The sequence below is a fragment of the Leptinotarsa decemlineata genome, unplaced genomic scaffold, assembly GCF_025532065.1.
Source record: "Leptinotarsa decemlineata unplaced genomic scaffold, Ldec_3_MD MMD2_tig00078422_RagTag_RagTag, whole genome shotgun sequence".
Taxonomy (NCBI): Eukaryota; Metazoa; Arthropoda; class Insecta; order Coleoptera; family Chrysomelidae; genus Leptinotarsa; species Leptinotarsa decemlineata.
In genome coordinates this window covers 9,716,829-9,727,664 of record NW_027412747.1, presented here as the reverse complement: position 1 = coordinate 9,727,664, position 10,836 = coordinate 9,716,829, and the positions used below count along the sequence as shown (strand labels likewise).

The window sequence follows — 10,836 nt, the reverse complement described above, 5'->3', positions numbered from 1 at the left end:
TCCATTTGAAAGACGAATCGCGTTTTTTGTAGATGTGGAACTAATTCTTGTTTGACGTAGCTTGCCAGATAATGAATTCTTCGTGAAACAGTATCGTTTGATAGCAGCACAGTAGAAAGATGCTTTGCAGATTTTTTATCAAGCATACATTTTGTTATGTGTAACACATATGGTTTTATTAAATTATCAGCAAAAGCAAAAGCAAAAATCTTTTTATTAAAATAAACTATTTCCATATCTACATTTCATGAGTACCTTTACCTTAAGGGTAGAGTAGCAAAGTGACTTCTACTTCAGACCTCCACGATGTTAGCGGTTTGACGCTCACCCATAAACATAGACTTTATTAAAAATGACTGGGTAATGGTCACATGATCCTTTTTTTGGAACTTTCCAAGAGCACCAAAAATTATGATCCAGGGCTCATTCGATTCGGAATGACCTCTAGCAATTTTCTAAAAAATTTCAAGAGGAGCTCGAAAAAAATTGCAAAAGTTATAAACAATTAATTAAAATTTTGAAAAAAAATCCTGAAGAGAAGGAAATTTCTTAAAAAAAGTTCCCCCTCCCGGAACTCTATCACTAATATTTATAATTTTAATTCAGTGGCGAAAATAGCGCTAAACGCGGGCGATACGGACCTTTGAACAGTACAAATTATTTCAACCCATTAAATTTCATTATCAAGGAAAAAAAATTACATACCTTTTAGACACTTGAATAAACGATATACTTCAGTTAATTAACTAATTTTTACAGGTTTTAAATTCACATAAAAACCCTGATAATTTTTAAACTAAATACCTTAAATTTTGTTCACTTCTTGGAGCTTTCTTGAAAGCCTTCAAAAAATATTCCCGTTTGAAAAATAAAAAAATTTTGATTTTTCACTGTGTTACTAACAATTAAAGACGTTGAAAAGTGAAAAATTCAATTGAAGAAATGCTTTTCTTTTAACAATATTCAAATTTAATTAATAATTTTATTATTTAAAGTAACATGAAAATAATTTTTCATCATTTGTTACTCTATTTGTTTAATTGTTATAGACAAATGTATTGTTTATAAGATATTTGAAATTTTTTGGAAGGATTTTTATCAGTGATGAAAATTATGCTCTTGAAAAACAAAATCGTTTCTTGATCAACAATTTTTTTGCTACTAAATATGGATATCAAAGAACGTTTTTTTTCAAAATCATTATTCATCTTTCTTTTTGATATTCTGAAAAAAGACCTTTTTTTAATTTACATTTTCTTTATTAATTTATTAAACAATATGTTTTAAACAAAATTATTTTTACGATATATAACTTTTTTTTAAATACAAAGAAAACAACTATGTGTCACTTTTTGTGTAAAAAAAAATATTGAAAACGTTGTAAAAAATAAAGAAAATTTTCTTTATAAATTGGAATTTGATGTGGGCTATCAGAATATGTTCATGAATGTTTCATACAGGGTTTCATCTGACTTGGGCCACCCCCATCTTTGAATTTTTAAATACGGACCTGTATTTTTTGTTGTAGTTTTTGAATCGTAGACGTTCACTTCATACTGAGAAATTAAACGTTATTTTATATTTCCGGATGTTTCGGTAATATTTGGTTATAATTGGGTGAATTATTCCCTTTTAAATTACGGCCCTGGAAATTGGTTGATTGATTTAAGTAAGAACACAATGGCAACTTTAACGTCTTCCTATCTACCGTAGAATTTTTCGAGTTTTTTTTTTATTTTTAGGTACCTATTCATATTTTTTCCATTGCTCTGAGCGTTTTCTACAATGAACTTCGAATAAAAAAACCTTTTATGATTATCTAAAACATATCTTCAACAGAAATATATTATATGATGAACAGAAAAAGATATGACATCCCAAACGAACGCTATATAATTGTAATGAAAATTGAAATGAAGTAATTTATATACACAAAAAAATTATTGGCGCAATAAATGTTCGAATTATTTGTCTCGAAATGTCCAAATAATGGGCCAATAAGATGGCCTGCAAGATCACCAGATCTTACTATTTTGGACTAATTTCTATGGGGGACATTGAAAAATAGGATTTACGCTGCCAGAGATAGAAAATGTGAAAGATTCGAGATTGAGGATTTTGAACGATTTCGCAACAATGCAACAAATGAACGTATTAAGGACAATAAATAATATAAAAAACCGAGTTCAAAAATGTCTCGAAATGAAAGGACTCCAATTTGAACATTTATTAATTTTTTTGTGTATTGTGTGTGTGTGATTGCAATTATAGTGTTCTTTTCGGGTGTTATTATTGCTATCATTTTTTTTTCTACTTATTGAAACACATATAATATATTTTTGATGTAGATATGTTTCAGATAATCATAAAAGGTTTTCTTATTCGAAGTTCATGAAAACAATGAAAAAAATATGAATAGGTACCTAAAAATGAAAAAAAAAATCTCGAAAAACTCTACGGTAGATAGGGAGACGCGAAAGTTGCTTTTGTGTTTTTATTCAACTCAGTCAACCAATTTCCAGGGCCGTAACTTCAAAAGGAATAATTCACACAAATATAATCAAATATTATCGAAATATAATATTGAATTTAATTTCTCAGTATGAAGTGAACGTCGACGATACAAAAACTACAACAAAAAATACAGATCCGTATTTAAAAATTCAAAGATGGGGGTGGCTCAAGTCAGATGACACCCTATATAAAAGATTCATGGACATATTCTGATAGCCCACATCAAGCACCAATAGCAAAATGTAGTCAGATTTTCAATATACCTGCGAATAAAGAAGATATAGGTAAAAAAATAATTTGTGATTTTTTGGTTTTTCCTGTATATCTCCAGAATCAAAATAGCTATATTCGATTTTTTTACATCACTGAGTAGGTCTCTAAAATATGCAACTTTGCCACAGTTTAACCGACACTCTATCTCTCCATCGTTTACGAGATCCCCATGTACAGAAACGAATTTGAATAGCCCAGTATTTACATGAGAAAAAACTAAACTTTGTTATAGTATCAGAGTTTTTTATTATCAAAAATAAAACTTAAACATAATCGTATTCAATACTTATATGTTCTTAATTGCTATGACTACAACAAGTTTGTTATTTTATCATTCTCCTTGATTGGGAAACTATCCCATAGGTCTTTAGCTCCTATTTTCTCGAATTCTTCCATTGAAATATCATCTGGTCTATTTATTCTGAGAACATTCATCAATTTGCTAGTCGGATCGATTGGAAGCCATTCAATATCACCAAAACGAGGTTTACTGAAAAAAGAAAAGAATCAGACACAGAAAAGAGAACTGATGTCAAAACCTTGCAAACCTATCAACACTACTGCACGAATTTTTAGAGTAAATACATAAAAATGGTTCATACCAAGCCAATCAAATAGATTTCATGAAAAATAAGATATCTATCAGTTTTACTTCGAATTTTCATGTTGTAGATTGTGAAAGGTGGGCAAATGAAAACATTTCCCATAGTTGTTGGTGTCTACAGAAAAAATCGCTCCAACCCCTTTCCTTAGAAGGATCAATCTCATTTAAATATTCATTGATTCTCTTTTATAACTTTCTTGAAATTTGGGTTCATATAGAAAGCATATATTTTACGAAGATTTTGAAATTTTACACATAGAAAATAAAGGTTTGGAGGTGAATAATTAAGAAGCAATGGGAATGAATAAACTTAAAATAATTCAAACATTTTACTGAATGACCAACTGGATTTAAATAGACCACAATTGAACTTGCATTCTTGAAAACCGATGAAGTATTATTATTGATATAGAATTTATATAATATAATAATGATACTAATAACAATTTATTTCCCAAGAAACATACAATGTTTATAGCAGGAAAAAAACAATTAAAAAAAGTTATAATATAACTAAGTACGAACAGAGCACACAAAAAAAGATAAATCAGAACTGAAACTTGAGAAAAAAATATATAAATGTACAAACATATTCACACATATACATTATTATCAACATGAACATAAATGTACTCGTCAGATAATATATCTATATATACAATAAATATTTTTCAAAGTAACCCGGAATTTTTTTTCATTAATTTTTTTAAGAGTATTCGGTAGCTCATTGTAAAATTTGATACCTTAATAATAAATCGAATTTTGCTCTAGGTAATCATAACTGAGCATGTACTTCAGGTATATAAAAGTTGAGTAGATGCTACAGGTAATTATAATCGAGTAAGTACCTGAGTGAGTTAGGTTTGGTTAGGTCCAAAGAGAGTGGGTCTATTCGAGCCCCCATCGCAATCCGCAAGGGTTTATTGTGGCTCACACCTATTCACATTCGACCAAATAAACCCAGCTTCTTAACGAAGCCGATTAGTTTGTATGGTGAGTGGTCTTTCAGGTCAGATGGTAAGAGTACGGCTCTGCCGAACTCTAAAAATCTGATTTGGTCCCCAGTGGGGAAGGCACAAAGTATGTGCTCTGCTGTTTCATCATTTTCCAAACAGAGGCGACACACACTGTCTTCCGACAGTCCGAGTCTCTGCATATGATGATTCAAATGATATAATCCAACGCCTGTCATGGTATTAGCTAGGGGAGTAGTTGTTTTCTGTTAGATGTCAGTCCATTAACCCACAGTGTAGGGAGTTGAAACTAACCTGAACGAGTTGTTCCTTGAGATGATTTGATTTATAGCCAGTCTTCAAGTATGCCCACTGACTATATGTAAAAAATACTATTTCAGTATACAATTTTACTTATATTACTCAAAATGAATCAACATCCACAACATCTAACATGAGATCAACCTATCTGGCAATTCACATTAAGAAAAATGTTCTTATTTCAACAGAATAATCGTGAAATATGTCAACTCTAGTTTTGAGGAGGACAAATTTTCACATAAAAATCATATCCTTGTTAGCTACCTCCTTTCCCATAATAACTCACATGTCAAGAATTTTAAACGGGAATAATAATTGAGTAATACACCATTTGAAAGTTCTTTTGATTTTATATCCATTCCTGTAACATTTTTGACCTAAAAACAATAAGTAATACCAAAAAAAAAAGAAATGGTGAAATAAACAGAAAAATGTACTTTTTGAAATGTCCAAGCAGATCATTACCTTGCATACACTGGTATAACGCACTCTGCAGTATAGTTAGTAACCTACAGAACCTAGTAATTCCTTTCCGTAATGACTGCATCTCGAAGACTTTTGTCCACTGATGTAAAATGGGGAAAACTAGGTGGCCATTCTGTGAAACCCCTCTTTCCAATCCATCGACTCAGACACTTATTATAGAACCTGTCGCAGTGGCACTACACAACCAGAGAGAAGGCCATTTTGTTGAGAAACTGTCCCATTTCGTAATGGAGGATCGAACTTGATTATTTCAGAAAATTAAAATATCCCTAATCATTTAGGTTTGCTTCAAAAAAGAAGGGAGATATATTATGGTTACTCAGAATCTCTGCCAGACATTGATTTTTGGAAATATTGGGTGTGAATTTGGCATGTTATATCGGGATGGGAATCTGTCCATAATCAGAAACTCTGGTATGAACCATTTTTTATGAAAGAAAAGATAATGAAAGAAGCAATAACCCGAGTTCAAATATGACAGAAAAACAACTTCAGTACTGAAACTAAGCTGATAGTCACCAAGAATAATTGTAATACAAAAATAATCATAGGTATTGTGTCCTTTAACAAGGAATTTTCCAACGCGAAATCTTATTTCTCTTATTTTTATGAGAATCACTCAGCATTGCTCAGTTTTCTAATTATGAAATTGGGTTTGCAGGTTGACCTAGTTTGGAATTTAATGAACATTTGAAATATTTTTATTTTTTCTGGTATTGCTTACGGTTGTAACGTCAAATATGTTATAGAGTTGGATGCATTATTTGAAAGACCTTTCAAATAAGGAAGCAAGAAACTCTTTTGAAAGTTCGAAATAGAAGAACACTTCAATCTAGCAGACCACTGTTATAATCTTCATGCAGTCATTGTTCACTGTGGTTCTGGCGTTGAATCCGGCCATTATTACGCATTGGTCAAAGACGAAACGGACTGGTTTAAGTTTGACGATAGTCGTGTCATGAAGTGTTCTGGCGATGTATTGAATCTATTGGAGCCTCTGGCGACACCCTACATTTTATTTTATGAGAGAGAGGACATTGTTAGATCAAGATCTTCAGATGATGTGGTGCTGCAGGTTTTTCCGGGTTTTCCTGCAGGTTAAAAAGCTAATTCGCCACTGGAGTCAACTAAGTCGCCCCGAAGCGCCAATTGATTTTGATTGTTGTTTTTATTTTTATCGTTGTTTTATCAGTTTTTTTAGTTTATTCAAATACAGATGTTACTCGACTATCATTTTCATTTGAAAATGTTCACATGAGAATTGTTGTGAGGAGAATGTAGCTGACCTTGCTTTTCACGTAATAATGTGTTCCTCTCAAAACTCAAGTTAACGAGTTTAACGATTTTTTTACAGTTCTAATATCAAATGAAATCGTCATATTGAAAAATATCTTGCAAACGCGATAATCAAGTGTGAAGGGTTACTTTTAGATAATACAAAATACCGATAAATCCCAAATCCTAACTCCTTTGTGAAAGACATTCTCTAAAAATCATTGCAAAACTTTTCAATCCTTTAATTGCTGGAAATGTTTGCCATTCTCCAAGCAAATTATTTTCGAACTGTTGTCTCATATTATGGAGTGCTTGCGATGTCACGAAGTGACATCGCAAGTCTCCAATGAGTCATTTGGATTGCGATTCACTTTTTTTTTATGTGTTATCATAAAAAAGAACTCAAGTCGTGTGACCGAGGGGGTCATTCAACTCCACTCCTTTATTATACGCACATTTTGTGAGTAGTGAGGAGGAGAACTATATTGTTGCATTGTTAAGTCATCATTGATGCAGGATCATTCTCTATTATATTAGTAAGAACTGGATTGATAGCATTTTTGAGTAAATTCAGATACACGTCACCTATTAAATTTTCAGAAATAGAAAAAGTATCGAAATGATAATGAAATGATCAACCCACACGTTCAAATTTTGAAAGTATTGTGTATGTATCACGTGATAAACCTTAGGCCCAAAAACAACGTTAGTGGAAATGAACCGTTCAAAAAGAAATCAAGACATTAACTGAAAATTGTTTCCAAAATTCCATCTCCAACATTTAGTCCATTACGAAAGGTTTATATTTTGAATTTTTCCAACTCTTGTATATTCTGAAAATGTTGGCATTTCGAAATTCTATGTCTTCTAATGCGTAGATCGATTTTCAATGGATAGAGAATCGAAATCCATTTCCTATTTGGAAAAAAATTGAAAGATAACACCGTTTGAAGAAATGATGGTTTTGCAATGATATTTAAGTCAAAACTTGTCTCCTTCAAAACAAATCGGCCTTTTTTTATTTTGTGAAAAAATCGTTCCCTGGCAGTTCTACCTTGCGATGCGTTTTTGAAGTCCCAATCTATAAGTACAATTTTTCACATGATTTATAAAGCATTTGTATATTTTTTGTGGTGCTGGAGTGCCTCGCTGTTGAAGTGGACTGTGTTTGTATCGTTATTTCTGTACTTCGCTACCACTCGAATCTGTGCTGGTTCTGGTAATTGAAAATGCTGTTGCATATATTTAATGAATGTATATTTTACGGAGTTACAAAAACCAACATTTCTAACTGTCGTTGTTTGACAATCTCTCTTCTGTCATCATGACAGTTGTCATAAAACATCACAGATGCGTATCATATAAGAAATTTTTTCTACACCCGTTCTCTAACAATACACTTATATGACCATAATCCGTTTCATAATGATATCCATTATGATACAGATTTTTCATAACGATACAGATTATCAACCAATAGAAAACCATAATTTTTCAATCAAAAATCCTGTTCCTTTGTTTGTCCTAGATTCTAACCTAAGTAACTAATTGCTTTATTTGTCAAAATCAGTTTTCATATTACCTACCTATATTATCAAAATGTCTGAAAACAGCGATATAGAAGGAATACCATTGACTCCAATATTTTTAAAAGATCAGATTAATTACAGTTGTTATATTCAATATAAATATAATTAGAATCTTTATAGTTTTCATATATCCATGATAATACCATTAAGTTTGTGTTTTTTTAAAAAAATATGAGTTAATTACTGTAAATGTGTTCAATACAAATATAATATTTATAGTTTTTCATTATTTATCGGGTTTAGAAAAAATAGCGTATGCAACTCTCAAAACTCGCCTTCGGCTCGTTTCGTATCCCGGTTAATGCTCGTGTCTTAATAACCATCATTACATGATCGTTGCATAATATACTATAACAGCATTCTTAACGGAGATAATAATGTTGGTGCAATAGATTTTGTTTGCTCAAGATATAAAAATAACAAACGGAAAAATGAAGAGCTTGCTGGCTAAACTGTTGCTGCCTTCCTGGTTAATAGTAGAAGTGGAAATTGACAAAGTTCATTGTTACGAAAGTGGAATAAGTAAAACGAATGAGAAGATACCTACTTTGTCTTCGCGTAGCTGGTTATGAATTCGGTGAATAATTGCACCATTTTTTCGTCATCAGCTTCAAGTCTCTTTGGGGTACCGAACATTTTGAAGAGTAGTCTTCCGTCGTCACAATGGCTCACTCCTGAAAATATAATTTTGTGTTAGTACAACTGTACCTTAGACCAGAAGGGTCATGAGGATGTTTAATATTATTTTAACAAAATTCATAGTTATAACTGTGAATTTACCGTTGAAAATGTGAATTCACACTTATAACTGTAACACACAGTAAAGATTGATGATCAATCACCACCAAAACCGATACTTTTTTGAAGACCTTGTTTGTTCTTTTGATATAACATGACTTGAAGATTGATTGATACTTATTTAACAATTCTTTTTTGAAATTCACTTTCATTTTTCAATTCATTACCCTCCAAGAGCGATACAACCAGTATACTTTTCACATATAGTCAGTGGGCATACTTGAAGACTGGCTATAAAGCAAGTCATCTAAAGGAAAAATTCGCTCAGGCCAGTCTCAACTCCCTACACTGTAGATTAATGGACTGACACCTATCAGAAAACAAGTACTCCCCTGGCTAATACCACGAAGGGCGTTGGATTATATCCGACAAGTGTCAGTGCAGGATTCTTCACTGAAGTTATTTCTGCATATATGCTGTTGGCGATACAACTGCCGCATTAGATTTTCAATTATTGGAACACACTTGCAGACCGGTTTCGGGAACGGATTGTTCCTTTAGATGATTTGATTTATAGCCAGTCTTCAAGTATGCCCACTGACTATATATGAACAGCTTTTTTTCCTCACAAGAGGAATTGGTTAAATTTCGAATACCTCGTTCACAGGCAGATGGGGCGATGACAAACCTGTTTTTTGTTGTCCGCTTCAGCTTAGTTCGGGGAATGTTACTCTGAAAGAATTCGATTCTCAATTATTGGAAATCATCGACTTTATTTTGATTATAGGTATTACCCTGGAATGACGAGTGGTCAAACAGCCCGAAATCGGCCTGCAAGTACGTTCCAATAATTGAAAATCTATTGCGGCAGTTGTATCGCCAACAGCATATGCAGGAACAACTTTAGTGAAGAATCCTGCCCTGACACCTGTCGAATATAATCCAAGGCCCTTCGTGGTAATAGCCAGGGGAGTAGTTGTTTTCTGATAAATGCCAGTCCATTAACCCACAGTGTAGGGAGTTGAGACTGGCCTGAACGAATTGTTCCTTTAGATAATTCAACGCACAGTATAATAAATACACTTTACAACATTTCTACATTTTTATCTTAGGCGTATGATTTCGTAAAAAAACCCATATCTCTTCCTCGAGACCATTTTTAAGTTTGACGAAGAGATAACAATCACTGGGTATAGATGTAGATAAATTGGTGTGTGATTGGTGCAATCATAGTCGTTGACTTGTGTTAAAGAACAAATTTTCTTCCCTGTACGGGCCATTTTTAGAATTCATTTTATGGCGATGCTCAAATATTGTAGAGAATTCCCTTGAGAGCCCTGGCTGGGCAGAAATTATGATTTATGTTACATATGAACCACTGAAAATCATGTTAATCGGGAAAACGGTTTAAGAAAAAGTTTGTTCGAGGTGTATTGAATTGATTTTTGAAGGGATGTCTGGTTGAGTGGGTCTAACACTTCCTATTAAATTGTCTATAGAAGAAAGTTGAGTTGTTAAAGTTCTGTCGATGTCTCAGGTCTCAGGTCTAGAGGACGATATAACACTTTTTTTAATGATAAGGGGGGTCTTGTAAAATTTCGTGTGGAAGGTATTCCAATTCTCTATACAATGAACTTAAGAGGGAGAGGGAAAGAGAGAGAGAGAAAGAGAGAGACAAGAAGCATGATAATGACATCTGTCATGGAATTCAGTTTGTGAAAGTGTGTCCATGTTGAAACTATGGAACAATTGGAACAGTTCTGGTGGAAGTGTGAGAAAACTCAATGTCAAATTTTGAATTTAATCGATAGAATTTCAAAATTTTTAGGTGTGTGAAGAAAAACGTATCATTTTGTTTAGGAAAATATTGAGTAATGAATGATAGTTCGATCTGAAAGTAATACACTATTTGAAGCCAATATTATATTATTTATTTATTGAATATATGTAAAGAAGTTAAAGTTTTTGCCAATCTCCAATCTATACACCAATAACTCGGCAACCGGTTATACAGATTGAAAACAGTATAGGTCTTTGTAGAGAAAATTGAAATAACATTCGAGCGAGGGGTCACAAACCCTCT

The 10,836-nt window shown here is 32.5% G+C and overlaps 1 protein-coding gene across 1 annotated transcript in view; it reads right to left on the bottom strand.

The window, feature by feature from the left end:
* Positions 1–3,009: 3,009 nt before the first annotated feature.
* Positions 3,010–10,836, bottom strand: part of LOC111503335 (carboxylic ester hydrolase) — a 64,239-nt gene continuing 56,412 nt past the window's right edge. The window contains exons 9-10 of the mRNA XM_074186505.1: positions 8,563–8,689; positions 3,010–3,277 (exon numbers count right to left, since the gene is read on the bottom strand). Of these exons, the coding sequence (XP_074042606.1) occupies positions 3,097–3,277; positions 8,563–8,689 (308 nt within the window). The 3' untranslated portion in view covers positions 3,010–3,096. The remainder of the gene's footprint in view (positions 3,278–8,562; positions 8,690–10,836) is intronic.